Genomic DNA, 21,506 nt, shown 5'->3' with positions numbered 1-21,506 from the left:
CACTAACTACTACTTACAATAGTTTACAACAAGCTACAATACCCTGAAACACCCCACACTGCGCCCAACATCATATACAGCTACACTTGGCTACTAAGAATTCACCGGTGTTAAATTCACTCTTTTAAGCATTTAAGCAAACACCTTGTGGGCATCAATTTTGCTTTTATTATTGCAACAATGGTGGAACAAGGTGGCCCTCCCAAATTTAAATGAAGTAGAGGGAATTGTAGTTTACTACTTTAAATACAACTTCACAACAAATATTGACAACTAGACCACCATAACAACAACACATGTCAAAGAGACCTATGGGATTTTGGGGGTTGTTTGAGAAGGAGGGTTAGAAATATCAATATTTAGTTTTTTAATCGCCCAATAGTCTTTGTGTTCAAGCTCGACGGACAAGTGGCATGCCTTCCCATAAACCAACTTATATAGAGAAGCACCTATGAGGGTATTTTATGCAGTTCGATATGCCCATAATGCGTCGTCAAGCTTTCCGGCCCAGTCTTTCCTATTTTCACTTACCGTTTTCTCCAGAATCTGCTTCACATCTCTGTTTGACACTTTCACTTGACCACTCGTTTGGGGGTGATAGGCGGTGGAGACCTTGTGCTTAACTCCATACTTTGCTAGAACATTATTCAACAATTTGTTACAGAAGTGAGTTCCTCCGTCACTTATCAGCACCCTTGGAGTCCCAAAGCGTGTGAAGATGTGCTTCTTTACAAAGTTTACCATTACTTTTGCGTCATTAGTAGGAAGAGCAATGGCCTCCACCCACTTAGACACATAGTCGACCGCCGCCAAGATGTACCTGTGACCATTAGAGTATGGGAACGGTCCCATGAAATCAATCCCCCAAACATCAAAGAGCTCTACTGCCAGAATATTTTGCAAGGGCATCTCGTGCTTCTTCGTGATTGTTCCGGTTCTTTGGCACCTGTCACACTTTTTAACAAAGGCGTGTGCATGCTTAAATAATTTTGGCCAATAGAAACTTGATTGCAGCACTTTTTGGGCTGTTTTGTCCCCACCATGGTGACCTCCATATGGAGAAGCATGGCATTCATGCAATTTTACATTCATCTCCTCCTCAGGGATACACCTTCGTACCAACTGATCTACGTGCTGCTTATATAGGAATGGCTCATCCCACGTGTAGAGCCTCACATCATGTAGAAATCTTCTTCTATTATCGGGTTTCAGTTCTGGTGGCGTCACCCCACTTGTAATAAAATTCACATAATCTGCACACCATGAGGCTTCACTCGAGGTGATTGCTAATAACTACTCATCAAGAAATGTTTCTTTGATTGACCCCCCTTCAGCTACATGGCTCTGATTTTCTAATCTGGCAATGATCAACTACTTTATTCTCCGTTCCTTTTCGATCTCGAATCTCCAAGTCAAATTCTTGCAAAAGAAGGACCCATCGAATTAGCCTTGGCTTGGCGTCTCTCTTTTTAAACAAATACTTTATAGCTGAGTGATCTATGTAGACGATGACTTTGGTTCCCTCTAGATAGGATCTGAAGTTGTCAAACGCCCACACCACCGCAAACAACTCTTTTTTAGTAACAATGTAGTTCATCTGGGCTGGATTCAGAGTTTTTCTCGCGTAATAAATGGAGTGAAAATATTTCTCCCTCCTCTGCCTCAGAACAACTCCGATTGCTATGTCACTCACATTGCACATCAACTCAAATGGCTGCGCCCAATCCGGGGCAATGATAAGTGGCGTAGTCACCAATCTTCCCTTCAGCTCCTCAAATGCTTTCAGACAGGCATCATCAAACTTGAAGGGTATATGAATCTCAAGAAGCCTGCACAAAGGAGAAGAATTTTTTGAAAAATCCTTAATAAAACGACGATAAAAACCTGCATGGCGCAAGAAACTACGAATGCCCTTGACGGACGTCGGTGGGGGCAATTTTTCAATCACCTCCACCTTTGATTTGTCCACCTGCAAACTATTTTTGGACACCTTGTGCCGCAACACTATACCTTCTCGTATCATGAAATGGAATTTTTTCGAGTTTAGCACCAAGTTTTTCTCTTCACACCTAGCAAACACTTTATTAAGGTTCATTAAACAATTATCAAAAGAACACCCAAAAACAGAAAATTCATCCATGAATACTTCTACAAATCTTTCAACCATGTCAGTAAAAATAGCCATCATACACCTTTGAAAAGTTGTAGGTGCATTACAGAGACCAAAGGGCATTCTCTTAAACGCATACGTGCGATAGGGACACATAAATGTAGTTTTCTCTTGGTCCTCTAGGGCTATAGCAATCTGATTATACCCCGAATAGCCATTTAGGAAATAGTAGTATTCCTATACGGCTAATCTATCAAGCATTTGATTAATAAAGGGGGAGGGGAAAGTGGTCCTTTCAGGTGGCATTGTTTAATTTTCTATAATCTATGTAAATTCTCCGCCCAGTCACAGTTCTTGTGGGAATCATGTCATTATTTTCATTAACCACTACGGTCATCCCCCCTTTCTTAGGCACACATTAGACGGGGCTTAACCATTTGCTATCACAGATTGGAAATACAATACCTGCGTCAAGCCACTTAATCACATCTTTTCTTACCACCTCTTTCATGATTGGATTTAGGCGGCATTGTTGCTCTACACTTGGCTTGTGCCCTTCCTGCATGAGGATTTTATGCATGCAGAAAGCTTGACTAACGCCTCTAATGTCAGACATCGTCCACCCAATTGCTCGCTTGTGCTCACGTAATACTCTCAACAACTTTTCTCCCTGCAATTTAAACAAGTCAAAAGAAACAATAACAGGTAAAGTGTCAGAACCACCCAAATAAGCATATTGAAGGTGTAGGGGGTGGGGGGATTTAAGTTCCAATTTTGGAGCTTCTTCAATCGACGGCTTTGGAGGAGGCCCACTTGACCTATTTAGGGGCTCAAAGGGGTTCAATCCCTGCATGTAAGCACAAGATGCATCTAGTATATGCATCATCTCCTCAACCCCGTCATCAATCTCCAAGCTATCCAACAACATGAGTGCTTTCTCTAGAGAAATGTCTAGATATACACGTGTCGATAAGTTGCTCATCCACCTCCACAACAGATATCATAGAGAGCTCCTCATAATGGTGGGCAAGTTGGATTACCTTGTAGACGTTAAAAATGGCTTCCTCGTTGTCCACCCTCATAATCATTTTTCCCTCTCTCACTTTAATAATTGCATCACCTGTAGCCAAGAGAGGTCATCCCAATATGATTGGAACTTGTTCATCAGCCTCATAATCTAGGATAATGAAGTCCGCGGGGAAGATGAATTTCCCAATTTGCAACAACACATCTTCAATCACTCCTTCAGGATAGGCTATGGACCTATCAGCTAGTTACAACATCACAGTGGTTGGTCTTGGAGCTCCCAGACCCAATTGTTTTAACAAGGACAAGGGCATCAGATTTATGCTCATCCCCAAATCACAAGAGCATGACCCACATCGATATTACCAATCCGCAGAGGGATAGTGAAACTGCCAGGATCCTTAAGCTTTTAAGGAAGCTTATTTTGGACTCTTGAAGTGCACTCCTCAGTAAGTGCGACTATCTCGAATTCAGTCAATCTCCTCTCGTGAGCTACTATATGTTTGATGTACTTAACATACTTTGGAATTTCGCAAAGTACATCCACCAATGGAATATTCAATTGAACCTGGCTCAACATAGAGAGAAATTTGTTGAACATGCGATCATGATTCTTCTACAATCTTTGGGGGAAGGGTGGTGGCGGCCTTGCAGCATTCACTGGCTCTGAACTTGCATCATCTTTCTTTGACTCATGTGTTGCCTTAGGAATCAACTCCCCCTCAGGTACATGCTTGTCATTTCTCTTCTTTGTCACTTCTTCTAATTCCCTCCCGTTTCTGAGTGTAACTGCATTAACTTGAGGGTTCTTCTTTGTATCACTGGGAAGAGCGCCTGCAGGCCTAGTATTTTGATTTGATGCTAGCTGGCCCATTTGTCTCTCAAGATTTTTGAGTTGTTGATTGTCAAGCAGCAACTTCTTCAACAAGCCATTCGTTCTCTCCTCTACTTGCTGGGGTGGCTTCTGAGGTTGATTAAAATTTCCTTGGGGCCTATAATAATTCTAAGTCGTCTGATTTCCACATAGTAGATAGATTCAGGATTCGTGGGGCACATGTCACTCGTGTGGCTATCACCACATAATTCACATCAAATAGACATCTTTTGTACATGCTGCATCTGTTGTGTTTGGTGCATTGTCATTCTATTCATTTGATTTTCCAATTTTTCTATATCTACTCTCATAGATGAGAAGTCATCAAGCTCAATTACACCGGCTGCTTTCTGTTTAATTGCTCTTTGTGATTCCCCATCTCCTTGCCAATTATGATCATTAGTAGTGAAGTTGTTTAGCAGGAGTTGGATTTCACTATACGGCCTCCCCATGCAACTACCCCCATAAGCTGAATCAAGATTCATCTTTGATGTCTCGTCTAGCCCATCAATGAAAGTATGACCCAATACCTCATCAGTCTGACAATGATGTAGGCAGTCTCTGAGTAGCTTCTTGTATCTTTCCCAAGCTTGACGAAGAGTCTCGCCATCCCGTTGTTAGAACCCAAGAATCTGGCTCCTCAACGACTTTGTCTTCTTAGTGGGGAAAAACATGATTAAGAATTTCCTTGCTAGATCATCCCAAGTGTGAATTGTGTTTGCAGGCTCCTTTTGCAACCATTCCTTAGCTTCCCAGTAGTGAAAAGGGAAACAGTGTGAGCCTGACATAGTCTTTGGAATCGTTCGGATAATTGTAAGTGTCTGTAATTTCCAGGAAGTTTTGAATGTGCCTTTGCGGGTCTTCATGAGATAGACCCACATATTGCTATGTGGACTCAATCAGCTGTACCATATACTGTTTGAGTTCAAAGTGACCCGTGATATCAGGCTTCACAATAGCCTGAGTCATATTAGCAAGATTGGGCCTTGTAGCTTCTATCACCAGACGCTCTTCATTACCAGCCATCTCTATTGGCTGCGGTTGAACTATGATGTCCAACTCTCTTTCTATTCTAGTTCTAGCTTCGACTTCCCTCCTCACTTTATGAAGTGTTCGTTCAATTTCAGGATCAAGAGGAAGGAGGTTGTTTGTGCTTCTACTCCTCCGCATTCAAGAGAAGAGCCTGCGTTAACACAAACAAGATAAACTGAAAATTAAAACTTGAACAAATAACTAATAAAAGCTTAATGCAGACAATTAGCTAATTTCTAAGTCCCCGACAACTACGCCAAAAACTTGTTGCGACCAAACACACTCACGCAAGTATATGTGGTCGTCAAGTAATAGAGTAGTGAGTAAAGTATCGTTCCCACGGAGACTTATGATTAACTTTTGACTAATTCAAACTCAAATAACTTATCGATTCAAGAGATTTATCACAAATTGTGTAAGTGACTAATTTACTTCCTAAGAGACTATCAAGCAATGAAATAACTATAAATCAACCACAACACTTAAGTAATTTTGAATAAAAATCAGTAGGAGAGGATATTCTGGGGTCATAGGCTAGCTAACAATCTTGTTGCGTTCTTGGGTTAAATTGACTAATTGATTTATCTGGATTATTGATTGACATGGTTGATATTACTTAAAAGAATCTGTCGAGTTCTTACTCGCCTATTCAAGCTAACTTAATGCCTATATATCTATGGAATTAAGACTAACAAGAATGCATTTGCACTTCCAGTATTTTAACCAAGCAAGGCAATTAGGTATATTTCTATCCGAATTGCGAATCCGTTTCCCGATGCCCGGGTTTAAGAACTTGATCAATTTAATTTTATATGCAATCTAGTATTCCCACATTCGAGTTCAACTCTAGATTCGTAGATAGTATTTCATTGTTAGCTACTCAGCAAAATAATTAAAAGCAGAATTAAATAAATAACCCAATATAATAAAATCAAACTCGTCAATTTAAACTTCAAGCGTCAACATTCATGTAGCACCCATGACCCCAGAATAGTATGGTTCTTAGCCACTCATGTTCATACAATCATCAAAAATAATGTTTTCAAACATAAAATTAATGAATACTAGAAGAAGGAAGGAAGAATTGATCAAATCCGTGCTCCCGAGTGTTTCGTACTTTTGTGTTTTTCTCTCAAAGTCACGTCCTCCCCCTCAAAATAGGTTTAGGTTAGCTTTTATATGAGTTGGGGCGTCTTGGGGTCGAAATAACCGAGTCCTAGTCGAAATAAGACATGTTCACGTTTTGAGCGTCCAGGGCAGTGTGGGGCGCTGGCCCTGTCGCTCAACTTTTCTTCATTCTATTTTTTGCGCCACATGTAGCGCTCCACTCTAATTGTGGCGCTCAACTGGGCCATTTCTCATTTTCTTCCCATTTTCGCTCCAATTCGTGCCCTTTCATCCCAAATCACGTCCGGATGATTCCTACACATAGAAATACCCCAAATTAGCATAAATTATTGTATTATACATCCGAAATCTAAGAGACATGAGCATAATGTGAGACAATATACATCAAAATATGCGTACACTAAGTCGAATATCAATATTCTTGTGTAATATTCTTAAAACTTTATTGCACTTTTGTCTTTTGATGGGAATGACTGGCACATGAATATGTTGCACACATTAAGCGCATCAAATTTTAGAGTCAAAATAATAGTCACTGCAGTTTACAATTAAAACATTTGTGTGGGGATATTATCTAAAAGAGTTCATGCTGAGTCAAAGTCATAAGGTTCACTAGGATATAAGTCTTTTGCCGAGTCCAAGTCATAAGGTTCATTAGGATATAAGTGTTTCCGTATCTCCAGATCATTTCCTTTTCTTAGAGATGGGGGAATCAGAATTCAAAGTAAGAGAAATGTCATTCCCAGATGCACACGCAAGTATACATGGTCAACAAGTAATATAATGATAAGTAGAGTGTCGAACCCACAGAGACTTGTATTAACTATTGTCATGATCCAAAATCCAGCTAGTCGTGATGACACCTAGCCCAACCTGCTAGGTAAGAAAAATAACAATAAACTCAATTCAAATGAAAATAATATGAGTCAATATGAGAAATAACTGAATCTCTATAAAACAACCCAAAGACTGGTAGTACAAGTCGTGAGCCACTAAGACTTTAGATTTACAAAGCTGATATAAAAATATTTACAACAACAACAACAACCCAGTAAAATCCCACCAGTGGGGTCTGGGAAGGGTAGAGTGTACGCAGACCTTACCCCTACCCCAGAGGGGGTAGAGAGACTCTTTTCGGGAGACCCTCGGCTTAGAGACAATAGATCTGTGACAACAAAACCCAAAAAAATAATCAGCAACGTGAGAGACAACAAATAAATGGAAAAGCAGTAACACAAATATTATGCAAAAGTGTGAAACTCAACATAAATCGCTAGCAGTGTTAGACAAAACACTATCATACTCGTAGGTACAAAGAGGGAAATCGAGACAAAGAGGAAAACCGCTCGACTACCCTTTAACCTACAACCCTAATGCTCGATCTCCACATCTTCCTATCAAGAGCCATGTCCTCGAAAATCTGGAGCCGCGCCATGTCCTGTCTGATCACCTCGCCCCAATACTTCTTGGGCCACCCTCTACCTCTTCTCGTACCTGTCAAAGCGAACCGCTCACACCTCCTAATCGGGGCATCTAGGCTTCTCCTCTGCACGTGTCCAAACCATCTAAGTCGCGCTTTCCGCATCTTGTCGTCCACCGGAGCCACGCCCACCCTCTCCCGAATATCTTCATTCCTAATCTTATCCAGCCTAGTGTGCCCACACATCCATCTCAACATCCTCATTTCTGCTACTTTCATCTTCTGGATATGTGAATTCTTGACTGGCCAACACTCAGCCCCATACAACATGGCCGGTCTAACCACCGCTCTATAGAACTTACTTTTGAGTTTCGGTGGCACATTCTTGTCACACAGGACTCCGGACGCTAACCTCCATTTCATCCACCCCACCCTAATACGGTGCATAATATCCCTGTCGATATCCCCATCTCCCTGGATAATTGACCCTAAGTACTTAAAACTTTCGCTCTTGAGGATGACCTGTGAGTCAAGCCTGACTTCCACATCCGCTTCCCCCGTCACGTCGCTGAACTTACATTTCACATATTCCGTCTTAGTCCTACTCAACTTGAAACCTTTAGACTCCAGGGCCTGCCTCCATACCTCCAGTCTCCCATTAACGCCGCCTCGCGTCTCATCAATCAGAACTATATCATCAGCGAACAACATACACCATGGCACCTATCCTTGGATATGGTGTGTCAGTGCGTCCATCGCCAGGGCAAATAAGAACGGGATGAGCGCTGATCCTTGGTGTAGCCCCATAACCACCGGAAAAGACTCTGAGTCACCTCCCATAGTCCTAACCTGAGTCATAGCTCCAGCATACATATCCTTTATCGCCCTAATGTAAGCCACCAGCACACCTTTCATTTCCAGACACCTCCAAAGGACGTCCCTGGGGACCTTGTCATACGCCTTCTCTAGGTCAATAAACACCATATGAAAATCCCTCTTCCTATCCCTGTATTGTTCCACCAACCTCCTGATAAGGTGGATAGCTTCCGTAGTAGAACGACCCGGTATGAACCCGAACTGGTTTTGCGATATAGACACCGCCCTTCTTATCCTCCCTTCCACCACCCTCTCCCAAACTTTTATGGTATGACTTAGTAAAAATATTTTTCGATACGTTGTAAAAATATTTACAATGTATGTTTGAAATATACATAAACATAAATCAAATCTAAACTACCAAGGACAAGTGGTAGCTATGTCCGGAAATCAGCTACATCTTCAATGCTGGCTCCCGCCATAATCAGCAGCATTAACTCCAAGATCTGCACGCAAGATGCAGAAGTGTAGTACGAGTACAACTGACCCCATGTACTCAATAAGTATCATAACTAAACTCGACGAGGTAATATGATCAAGAATTAAGAATGATACTCGCTATCACCTGTACAATTCATAAATTCCAACAAGTATAGAACATAATTATGATCAAATCATGATACCAAATATAAGTACACCTTGGTGCTCTCAATTTTCTTAATGTATTATGCTCAGACAACAATTTAGCATATAAAGAATTGTATAGGGTAAAATCGGTTCCTATTAAATACTCGAATAATAGAGTGACACGTGCAGCCGGAGACAGACGAAAAACAAGGCAAGTGGAAATCAAGACCGGGTACAGCAGCTTCGGTTGGCACCTGGCAGAGCCTGAAAGGAATATTGCTAACAAGGACAAACAAATATTTGCCACCCGATGACATTCAATGAAGAATATTCCTCATCATTAAGTACACAATCCGTTACAGAGAATTTTGGCATTCAAAGTCAGCCGTTACACATTCATCAATGTCTCCCATAATTATCATTTAAGAGGGGCTTGATACTAGGACCTTGTTCTCTAGGAGTAGATATAAGCCTATAACTAGTGACTCCAACAGCCATTGTAAGAGAGGAAAATTCTGACAAACTTATGCTACACATGTTCTAAACTCAATAATACTTTATTTCCAGCCTATTGATATTCTTATTGCTGTCTTCGGAAGCCTTTCTCCCGGAATGAAGCTGTTTGCTGTCTTATCTCGATTTCAAAGCTAAGTCTTGCATTTTAATTAATTTATTTATCATTTTGGAATCAAATCGATTTGCTTGTCTATAAACCACGCTATAAATTCAACTATACCATTTTCCATGTAAACAGTTTGGCGCCCACTGCGGGGCTTAAACAGTTGCATAACTGATTTGATCCCTGCATATATTACCAATCTGTTTGATTCTTTGTTTCTTAGCAAAAAAATCATAAAAGATGGCAGATAACGATGTCAACATCGTATATAATGTTGAGTGATGTTTGGCTAAAAATTCATGTTTTTGCATGTAATTTGCCTTGCATTATACCTCGATCTTGTTAACTTTGGTATGAATATTTGTGACTCGAGCTTAATAATGTTGTTTATATGTGTAGAAATCAATTGGAGGTAATTTGGGGAGTTTGCATGCAAATTGGCGTCAAAAAGGGAAAAATTTGGAGGAAGTATAAGTTTGGTGCCCAGGTTGGCGCTACGCACCAACAAAAACGCCGTTGAGAGCATGCTAAAATATTCACTGTCCAGGTTGGTGCTAGGCACCAACCAAAACGCCAAAGACAGAAGACCAAAATGTTTGCTGTCCTGGTTGGCGCCAGGCGCCAAGCGAGACGCCAAAGGGAGGATTTTGTCCTAATCCGGCTGGGACTTGGGGATTTCAACCCTAAAGGTCCCCAACATGTATAAAAGGGGTTCTAAACCTATTTTGTGTGGGTGGACATTATTTGGAGGCAAGAACATCATGTGGAACAACGTTTGGAGGAGAAAATCATCGTGTTCTTCATTCCTTCATATTTTCTTTTGTAATTTGTTGATGCAAAATACTTGGAAAATTGTTACTACGAACATGAGTGGCTAAGCACTCTAGTTTCTAGGGTTGTGGTTGACATGATTATTAACATTTATTAATTACATCTTCATTAATTCGGATTATCATCTTGTGGTTATTTCTTTAAGTATAGTTTTAACTTGTAACTTGTTGTAGCTACCATTTCACCCTACTATCTATGCTATGCTTGGGAAAGCCATGCTTAGATTAGAGTAGAATTAAAGAGAGCTTGTTTCTGAACCCGTGGCTCGGGGAACGATTTCGCGGTTAGGATAGGAATATATCTAACAGTCATGCTTAATTGAATACTGTATTATACTCGTTCATGATAGACTCAATACCATAGGAATATAGGATTGATATATTGTGGATACACGAATAGTATTGTGGGAACATGTTATTCATATAAACGATCAGGTCAATTAGCAATCATAGATAATCTAGATTAACGAGTGTGATTATTGAACTTAATAGGATTGATAAACCAACCACAACCCTGTAATATTCCTCTCCTTTGAATTAAAACCTCTGCATACATGTTTGCATTCTAGATAAATTAGTTGTTACTTGTTAAATTTCCGCAATAGTAGATTAATAGAAAAACATCACTCTTGATTACCTTGGACAATTAATTGATTTTAGTTTGCTTAATTAACGATTGATCTAAGTCTCTGTGGCTTCGACATCCGACTTTCGAGTCACTTTATTACTTGACGGCCACGTATACTTGCATGTGTGTTTGGTCGCAACAAGTTTTTTTGGCGCCATTGCCGGGGACTTAGTTATTGATTATTTATTTAAGTTAAGATTTTATTCGTTATTTGTTCAAATTTTAAATTTTAGTTTGCTTTATTTGTGATAACGCAGGCTCTTCTCTTGAATGCGGAGGAGTAGAAGCGCAAACAATCTCCTTCCTCTTGATCCTAAAATCGAACGAAAACTTTATAGAGTGAGGAGGGAAGTCGAAGCTAGAACTAGAATTGAAAGAGATTTGGACATCGTAGTTCAAACACAGCCAATAGAGATGGCAGGTAATGAAGAGCGTCCGGTGATAGAAGTTGCAAGGCCCAATCTGGCTAATATAACTCAGGCGATTGTGAAGCTTAATATCACGGGTCACTTTGAACTCAAATAGTACATGGTACAACTGATTCAGTCCACAGGGCAATATGTGGGTCTATTTCATGAAGACCCGCAGAGGCACATTCAGAACTTCCTGGAAATTCTAAACGTTTCCAAGGACTATGTCAGGCTGACATTGTTTCCCTTTTCACTGCTGGGGGAAGCTAAGGAATGGTTGCAAAAGGAGCCCGCGAACTCAATCCACAATTGGGATGATCTAGCTAGGAAATTATTAATCAAGTTTTTCCCACTAAGAAGACAAAGTCGCCGAGGAGCTAGATTATTAGGTTTCAACAACGAGATGGCGAGACACTTCGACAAGCTTGGGAAAGATACAAGAAGCTACTCAGAGACTGTCCACACCATTGTCATACTGATGAGGTGTTGGGTCACACTTTCGTTGATGGGTTGGACAAGGCATCAAAGATGAATCTTGACTCAACATGTGGGGGTAGTTGCATGGCAAGACCTTATAGTGAGATCCAAATCCTGCTAAACAATTTCACTGATAATGATAATAATTGGCAAGGAGATGGGGAATCACGAAGAGCACTTAAACAAAAGGCAGTAGGTGTGATCGAGCTTGATGATTTCTTAGCCATGAGGGCAGATATAGCGAGATTAGCAAATCAGATGAATAAAATGACAATGCACCAAGCACAACAAATGCACCATGTGCAAAAGATGCCTGCTTGCTGCGAGTTATGTGGTGAAGGTCACACAAGTGACATATGCCCCGTGAATCCTAAATCCATCTACTATGTGGGGCAATAAGCTAGAGGACCGATGAATCAAAATGCTCAATATGGTAACACATACAATCCGAACTGGAGGAATCATCCTAACTTCTCTTGGGGTGGAAATCAGAATATCAGGACTCAAGCTAACAACAATCAGCCACCTAAACCCCTACAGCAAGCAGGAGAGAGTTTGACTGACATGATGAAAAAGCTCTTGATAGACAATCAATAATCGCACACAAAGTTCAGAAAACTAGAGAAGCAGTTTGGGAAAATGGCTAACAATCAGAATACTAGACCTGCTGGAGCTCTCCCAAGTGATACAGAGATAAATCCTCAAGTCAATGCAGTGACGTTGAGAAATGGGAGAGAGTTGGCAGAAGTGCCTAAGAAGAAAAAGGAGCAGCCTGGGCTCGAAGAAGAAAGAGTGCAAAAACCTTTAGAGGTAGATGAGAGAAACAAAACAGAGCCTGAGCAAATATGAGAGAGGGTGCCACCCCCTTTTCCTCAAAGATTAAGAAAGAAGAATGATGAACACATGTTTCACAAATTCCTAGATATGCTGAAGCAGATACACTTGAACATCCCTTTGGAGGACATGCTCCGTGAGGTCCCAAAATATGCAAAATATATTAAGGTTATAGTGGCAAATAAAAGGAGGTTAACGGAGTTTGAGACCATCGCACTTACTGAGGAGTGCACTTCCATGATTCAACATAAGCTTCCACAAAAGCTTAACGATCCGGGTAGTTTTACCATCCCCGTGAGGATTGGTGAAATTGATGTGGGTAGAGCCTTGTGTGATTTGGGTGCAAGTATCAATCTGATGCCGTTGTCAGTGTTCAAACAATTGGGCTTAGGAGCTCCGAGACCCACCATGGTGATGCTACAGTTAGCTGATAGATCTTATGAGTTAGTTCCTATCATCTTGGGACGACCTCTCTTGGCCACTGGAGATGCAATTATCAAAGTCCCGAGAAGGAAAGATGATCTTGAGGGTGGACAATGAAGAAGCAGTCTTCAATGTATATCGAGCCATTCAGTTGCCTCGTTATTACGAGGAACTGGCCATGATTTCTGTGGTGGAGATAAATGAATCAGCCATAGAGCCAAGTGAGTTTAAAGAAGATGCACTAGAAAAGGCATTGATGTTGTTAAATCACTTGGAATTTGAAGAAGAGGTTAAGGAGATGTTGCAAATTCCAGATGCATCTTGCGAATACATAAGAGAAAGATCCCAATTTGAGCCTCTGGATAGGCCAATCGGCCAGCCTCCTAAACCCTCAGTTGAGGAGGCCCCAAAGTTAGAACATAAACCCTTACAATCTCATCTTCATTATGCATATTTGGGAAGTTCTAACACTTTACGTGTGATTGTTTCTTCTCATTTGTCTGAATTGTAGGAAGAAAAGCTCTTAAGGGTGCTGAGGGAGCACAAGCATGCCATTGGTTGGACAATGTCTGACATAAAGGGAATTAGCCCTGCATTCTGCATGCACAAAATACTCATGGAGGAGGGACAAAAACCTAGCGTGGAGCATCAACTCCGCCTAAATCCAATCATAAAAGAGGTGTTAAGAAAAGAAGTGATTAAGTGGCTCGACGCATGTATAGTATTTCCTATCTCCGATAGCAAGTGGGTAAGCCATGTTCAATGTGTACCTAAAAAGGGGGTATGACTGTTGTAGTGAATGAACAAAATGAATTAATCCCAACTAGGACTGTGACTGGTTGGCGAATATGCATAGATTATAGGAAGTTGAATAATGCTACATGAAAAGATCACTTGCCTCTCCCCTTCATTGATCAAATGCTTGACAGGTTAGCCAGACAAGAATACTATTGTTTCCTTGACGGCTATTCGGGGTACAATCAGATTGCTATTGCTCCGGAAGATTAAGAAAAGACCACTTTTACATGCCCTTATGGAACTTATGCATTTAAGAGAATTCCATTCGGGTTGTGTAATGCACCTACGACTTTTCAAAGGTGTATGATGGCTATTTTTACCGATATGGTGGAACGGTTTGTGGAGGTTTTTATGGATGATTTTTTTGTGTTTGGTTCTTCTTTTGATGAATGCTTGACCAATCTTAATAAAGTGCTTGCTAGGTGTGAGGAGATTAATCTGGTACTGCCATTTTATGGTACGTGAAGGTATAGTGCTGGGACACAAGGTGTCTAAAGATGGACTAGAAGTTAACAAGGCTAAGGTGGAAGCAATTGAAAAGTTTCCACCACCGATTTCAGTGAAAGGAGTTAGGAGTTTTCTAGGACATGCAGGTTTTTATCCCTGATTTATAAAGGATTTCTCAAAAATTTCCTCTCCTTTGTGCAGGTTGTTAGAGAAGGATGTGTCGTTCAAGTTTGACGATGCTCATCTGAAAGCATTCGAGGAGCTGAAAAAGAAGTTAGTGAGTGTACCAATCATAGTGGCTCCTGACTGGAATGAGCCATTTGAGCTAATGTGTGATGCCAGTGATGGTGCAATTGGGGCCGTATTGGACCAGAGGAGGAGCAAAATATTTCACTCCATTTACTACGCAGGCAAAACTCTCACTCCCGCTCAAATAAATTATACTGTGGCAGAAAAGGAGTTGCTTGCTGTAGTGTGGGCGTTCGATAAATTTCGGGCCTATTTGGTTGGCACCAAAGTCATCGTCTACACAGACCATGCAGCCATCAGGTATTTGTTTGAAAAGAAAGATGCTAAACCAAGGCTAATCTGTTGGGTTTTACTCTTGCAGGAATTTGACTTGGAGATCCGAGACCGTAAAGGAACAGAGAATCAAGTGGCTGATCACTTTTCCAGGTTAGAAACTCGGAATCATGTAGCTGAGGGATATGTCATCAAGGAAACATTCCCGGATGGGTAATTATTGGCCATTACTGCTGGGGAGGAGCCATGGTATGCAAATTTTGTAAACTATCTGGCAAGTTGAGAAATGCCGCCTGATCTTGAACCTTATGCTGAAAAGAAGTTCTTGCGAGATGTGACTTGTGAGATCATATGTGTGGGATGAGCCATTTCTGTTCAAATCTTGTATTGATCAGTTAATGAGAAGATGTATGCCCGAATCTGAAATAAATGCTATCTTACATGACCGCCATGCATCGCCTTATGGTGGTCATCATGCGGGGTGACAAAACGACAGCTAAGGTGTTGCAATCGGGTATCTATTGGCCTAGGGTGTTTAAAGATGCACACGAGTTTGTGAGGAGATGTGATAGGTGCCAGAGAACAGGAACAATTACGAAAAGGCATGAGATGTCATTGCACGACATTATGGAGGTTGAAATTTTTGATGTGTGGAGAATTGATTTTATGGGTCCGTTTCCCTCGTCTAGTGGGTGTAAGTACATTTTGGTGGCCGTTGACTATGTGTCGAAATGGGTGGAGGCCATCGCTCTTCCTACCAATGATGCCAAGGTTGTGGTCAACTTTGTGAAAAAGCATATCTTTACAAGGTTCGGCACTCCGAGAGTAATGATAAGTGATGGGGGCATCCATTTCTGTAACAATCTCTTGGACAATGTCTTAGCGAAATACGGGATCAAACATAAGGTTGCAACCGCTTACCATCCTCAGACTAGTGGACAAGTTGAAGTCTCAAATAGAGAGATAAAGCAGATTCTCTGGAGAAGACGATTAGTGCAAGTAGGAAAGATTGGGCTGCAAAGCTTGATGATGCTCTATGGGCATACTGTACCGCCTACAAAACTCCAATCGGAACCTCCACTTACAAGATGGTTTATGGGAAAGTATGCCATTTACCGGTGGAACTTGAGCACAAGGCCTATTGGGCAATAAAGAAGATGAACTTTGATGCAGACTTAGCAGGTAGAAAGTGGTTGATGCAATTGAATGAGCTTGATGAGTTTCGCTTGCATGCGTATGAGAATGCCAAGTTAAATAAAGAAAAGACCAAGCGCTGGCATGATAAGCATATCTATCATCGCGAGTTCGAACCGGGCCAATTGGTTCTCTTGCTCAATTCGAGGTTGAGACCCTTTCCGGGGAAGCTCAAATCGAGATGGTCGGGCCCGTTTGAGGTAGTAACAGTCACTCCACATGGTGCAATTGAGTTGCGCGTCTTAGGTGGCGAGAGAACGTTCTTAGTGAACGGACAAAGAGTAAAGCACTTTTATGGAAGTGACTTTGATCGTCAAAAGTCGAAGGTGTTACTTGCCAATGATTAGACGAGATTCGGTGTCGTGCCGCGACGTTAAATCAGGCGCTTGTTGGGAGGCAACCCATCTTTACTACTTTATTTATTTATTTATTGTTTTATTATTGTTGTAGTTTCTGTTCTTGTTTTGTAGGATTATAAGCATAGGAAGCAAAGCTATTGGAAGAGTGCAAAGCGAGCTAGATGGTGAGAACTAAGTATGGGGTGACCACACAAAGGACCATATCTGGGGGAAGTCTGAGTACCCGTGAGCCGCTATTGCTTCGGCCTTTCAAGGAGTTTCGTTTCCACTCTTGTTATTGTTTTGCTTTATTTATGCATTGGAAACACTGCACTCTTTTAAGTGTGGGGTAGGAGAATTCCTTTAGATAATTAGTAGTAGTATGTTAGTAAAAATGTTAACTTCTTGTTTAGATTTTAGCTTCTTATTTTTTTCGTAGTTATGTAGTATTTAGTAGATTAATTTATTTTAAATGTGGAAAATAATAAAAATAAAAAAAAAGTAAAAATTATTTTTGGACTTTTCCCAACGATGGATCTCCTAGATAGTTTTCTTGAGGGATTAAAGTCTAAACAAAAAAAATCCAAAAATAAGTCTTTTAGTTTCCTTTAGGTAGTAATAATCCCCCGTGATTTTTTTTGTACCTCAGTTCTTTTCCATGGGATGTAGTTTGAACCGGCTAGTAGTTTTATTTTTATTTTTTAGAGTAGGACTTAGGAAAAAAATGGAAGAAGAAGGATGAGATTCCTAGGCGCCCTTGACTTGTTTGATAGTCGCATATTTAGGCTTTGGCATGTGCAATATCTTTCCTATATTTTGAAACTGATCATGATGCCTTTATAAATTGGATTGCATGTCTCGTGATGCCTATGTTTCATAGTCTTGACTTATGTTCACTTTGTGCTTAATGCTTAATATCTTGTGGCTCCGTGAATACTTGCATTAGTTTGAGAGTCGGAATTAGACCGTCCTTAGTGAGTCATGTGCCATGTGTGAAGTGAGATTTTTGTGTAGTCCATGTCATTGCACTTGTGTCTAGAACTTGCCCGGTATGTGAAGTCGAAGCGAAAATTTAGGTGATTTTAGGCTTTCCTTGATCTTTTTGCGTTTATTTTTTACCATAAATAAAATCTCTAGTTAACCCTTTTGAGCCTATAGACTTTTATTTGGCACCCACATTACAAGTCTATACCCTTTTTGTTCTTAATTGACGTTGTTTTTGTAACACCCCGGAAAATTTCGAAGTACTTAAGTGCAAAAGTCCGGTAAAATTTGCAAAGAAAATAATATTTCATGGTGCTGGACTAGGCTTACGTGTTTGATGATTTTAGAAATGGCTCGAACTTTTTGGGTTGAACAATGCACCGAAAACTAAAGAAACATTTTTGGCGGAAAAGTGCATTTCTGCGGTCAATTATGCGACCGCAGAATCACTCTGCGGACCGCATAATGGCCGCAAAGTGAGGCAGTAGATTGGGTCAGTTGGAAGCAACTATGCAGTCGACTATGTGGCCGCATAACTATTATGCGGTGCATTATGCGACCGCATAACAGTTATGCGGACCGCATAATGACCGCATACACAGGCAGTTCTTTTAGCTATTTTGGAACCAAATATGCGACCGATATGTGGTCCGCATATCGGTTATGCGATCGCATACCTTGTTCCGGAGCTCCATTTTTGGGTATTTAAAACCCGACCCTATTTTGTTAAATACACTCTTTGGGCCATTTTTGAGACATAATCTGATATTTTAGAGTGAGAGAGAGTGCCCTAGAGTGAGAAGGTGTTCTTCAATAAATTTTCTTCAATTCTTGCTCAAATTTTGGAAGATTAAGAAGGGAAACTCACTAAGTCTTCATCCTAGAGGTAAGATTCTACACCCAAAACCCTAATTTCGAAATTTTCTGAAAATGGGTAACTAGCAAGATATATTTCTAGGCATGAGAGTTGTTTAATTTACATGCATATGTTATCAAAGGGTGTAGGAAGTTTGTTGAGCTAAAAATGGTAAAGATTGGGTTGTGGGATAATGAAATTCTTCATAAAAATGACATTGAAACCTTATGCACACCTAGTGTTTGATAAAATGCTCAAGTGAGCTAGAACCATGATCATCTTCCTAATTTTGGTTCAATTTTTTATATTTCTACAATAGATTGATGTTGCTAAGAATTACGGAATATTTAGAGTGTAAGAAAGCTCAAGTGAGGTATGTTGGCTAAACTCTTCTCTTAGAATTAAATCCCAAGATATTCATGTAAATTATGTAGGTCCCGAGTGATTCATTATGAAATTGGCTATTCCGAGTAAGATTGGGTTGGAAGATATATGTTCAACAAGCATCCCAAATGCTCTATGCATGTTATGTTACCAATTGAGGATATGTTAAAATATGGGATGTGCATTAATATTGTTTTGACTTTAAGTCAAATTCAAATGAAGGCTATTATGCCAAATTTTGTGAAATATCTCTATGTGCATTAGACTCTAAATTGCTCACATGTGTACTACACACTTAGATTTGAATTGTGTTTATTGTTGATGATGAGGATGATATTTGAAATTGATAATGCGAGCATGAAATACTGAATATGGCTAACGTGCCAAGAATGATCTTATAATTATGGCCACTAGTGCCAATGAAATGAAAAGATGTGAAAGTATTATGAAATGCGATGATTGATATAAAAAGGTTGATGTCTCAAATATGACGGCCTAGCCGGTCGGGTCGTGATCGGATACCATGCCGCACACATGGTGGTGATTGTGCTGGAAATTGTAATTGAAATGGTAATTGTGGTTGATGTCCCTAATGGATAGCCTAGCCGATCGGGTCGTGATCGGACTCCGTGTTAAAGACGGTGGTATTGATATTGAGAGAAATTGTGGTTGATGTCTCTAATGAGATGGCCTAGCCGATCGGGTCATGATCGGACTCCGTGCTAAGAGTACGGTGGTACCGGTATTGTGAATAATGGTATTGTGGACAATGGTATATCGATACTAAAAATCTCCCAATGTGAGATATGGAAATTAATTTGAACACTGTCTTGATCCTAAATTGAGGTTTGATGTTGATTAAGGCTTTCATTGATATTATGATAATCTTATTTGTATTATTTGTCATTCTATTGAGAGGGTGTTTAGTTATACATACTAGTGCTATTCGACAGTACTAACGTCCCTTTTGCCGGGGGCGCCGCATCTTTCAATGGATGTAGTTGGTTCCACAACAGGGGATGTTGGTCAGTGATAGCAGTGCACCTTCTTCCCAGCTGACTTGGTGAGCCCCACTTCATTCCGGGGTCATGAATCTTTTGTACTTTATGAAATTTGTTTGAGGTATAGTCGGGGCCTTGTTGCCGGCATTATCATTTTACTCTTCTTTATCTATAGAGGCTCCGTAGACATAATGTGGGTTGTGTATTGGTGCTGGGGAAAGACAAACTATATTATGTTGTGGACGTATTACTTGTCCATTTGAGACTTTAAAAATGATGAAACTATTGGAAATGAATTGGTATTGTAGACATGAACATATTTTCGTCTAATTAATGATAATATATATTATCTCTATTCATGGATGAGTTTGGGTAGAATGAAATCTAACAGGCTTATTCGGTCATGTTCACTCGGTTGACCGCCGGTCGCGCTCCTTGATTTTGGGGCGTGACAAACTTGGTATCAGAGCCTAAGGTTTTAAAGTGTCCTAGGATGTCTCGGAGCCGTATCTAGTAGAGTCCTTATTATCGGTGTGTTGTCGACCACATCTATAATTAGGATGCTACATGAGCATTTAGGAATAATACCCTTCTTTCAAGTTCTTGATCGTGCGATAAAGCTTGTTGTAAGATTGTTCCTCCTTTAACTCTTGAGTTGCTCTAATTTTCAGTACATGGCGCCTAAGAAGAGGGCAAGAACTGGCCAAAGAGCCAATGTCACCCCAGGAGTGACAGTTGATTGTATAATTGATGATGCGGGTGAGCACCCGAGGAGTGAGAATATTCCTCCAGTTACTACACTGCATGACTCTACTACAACTGATCAGACCACACCTGTCCCTACACCTACTGAAGGTGCAACAGTTCCTCCAACTGATATACTAGTTCCACCTCCAGTTCCAGCTTCCGATTCTGGTGTTTCTGATGTTGATCTTAGGGGAGCCATACAGATGTTGGCTCAAATAGTGGCTTCCCAGACCTAGAGATCAAATGTTGCACCCACTTCTTCTAGTCAGCCAGGGGATTCTACTGGTTCCAGGGTGAACAAGTTTCTCCAGTTGGATCCTCTAGTGTTCACGGGGACTAACCCAGAGGAAGATCCCCAGCATTTCATTGATAAGATGCACAAGGCTCTCAGAGTTATTTGTGCTACTGAAACAGAGGCAGTGGAATTGGCCTCCTACCGCCTGAAAGAGGTGGCATATTCTTAGTTTGAACTATGGGAGGAGTCCCGTGAAGAAGGGAGCTCTCCGGCGAGGTAGAGTGAGTTTGCCGATGCCTTCATTGATCATTTCTTACCTGCCGAGACTAAGGCAGCCCGTGCTACTGAGTTTGAGAACTTGAGGCAAGGTAGCCTGAGTGTGTGGGATTACAATATGAGATTCGCGTACCTGTCTAAATATGCTATTTACATGCTGCCCACTATGGAGGCTAGAGTTCGCCGATTTGTACAGGGCCTTAGTCCCATGGTAATTAATGAGGCCGCTACAGCAACCTTGAATTCTGATATGAACTATGGAAAGATGGCGGCATTCGCTCAAGCCACAGAGCCCCGCAAATTAAGGAACATAATGGAGCGAGAGGGTAGTAATAAGGCCCGATCTACGGGCAACTTTGGTGGTTCTTCAGGTGGTGGCAAGTCAACATTCAGAGGAGGGTCATCAGGGCCATCACAGTCCTTTGCTCAGTCTTCTGCTAGTGCACCGCCATCAGGGCCTAGTCAGCAGC

At 40.9% G+C, this 21,506-nt stretch overlaps 1 protein-coding gene across 1 annotated transcript; it reads left to right on the top strand.

Moving 5' to 3' along the window:
* Positions 1–15,648: 15,648 nt before the first annotated feature.
* LOC142180089 (uncharacterized) lies at positions 15,649–16,562 on the top strand. The gene is made up of 2 exons (XM_075251011.1): positions 15,649–15,927; positions 15,981–16,562. The coding sequence occupies exons 1-2, from the start codon at positions 15,649–15,651 to the stop codon at positions 16,560–16,562; spliced, it is 861 nt and encodes a 286-aa protein (XP_075107112.1).
* The last annotated feature ends 4,944 nt before the right edge of the window (positions 16,563–21,506 follow it).

This window comes from Nicotiana tabacum, chromosome 4 (genome assembly GCF_000715075.1).
Source record: "Nicotiana tabacum cultivar K326 chromosome 4, ASM71507v2, whole genome shotgun sequence".
Classification (NCBI taxonomy): Eukaryota; Viridiplantae; Streptophyta; class Magnoliopsida; order Solanales; family Solanaceae; genus Nicotiana; species Nicotiana tabacum.
This window is presented reverse-complemented; position numbering and strand designations above follow the sequence as displayed.

Bases quoted from the DNA above. Each gene is read 5' to 3' on its own strand.
- LOC142180089 (XM_075251011.1), top strand. From the start codon at position 15,649: ATGGAGGTTGAAATTTTTGATGTGTGGAGAATTGATTTTATGGGTCCG. The intron at 15,928-15,980 runs GTTGCAACCGCT...AGTCTCAAATAG, and splicing joins AATACGGGATCAAACATAAG to AGAGATAAAGCAGATTCTCT.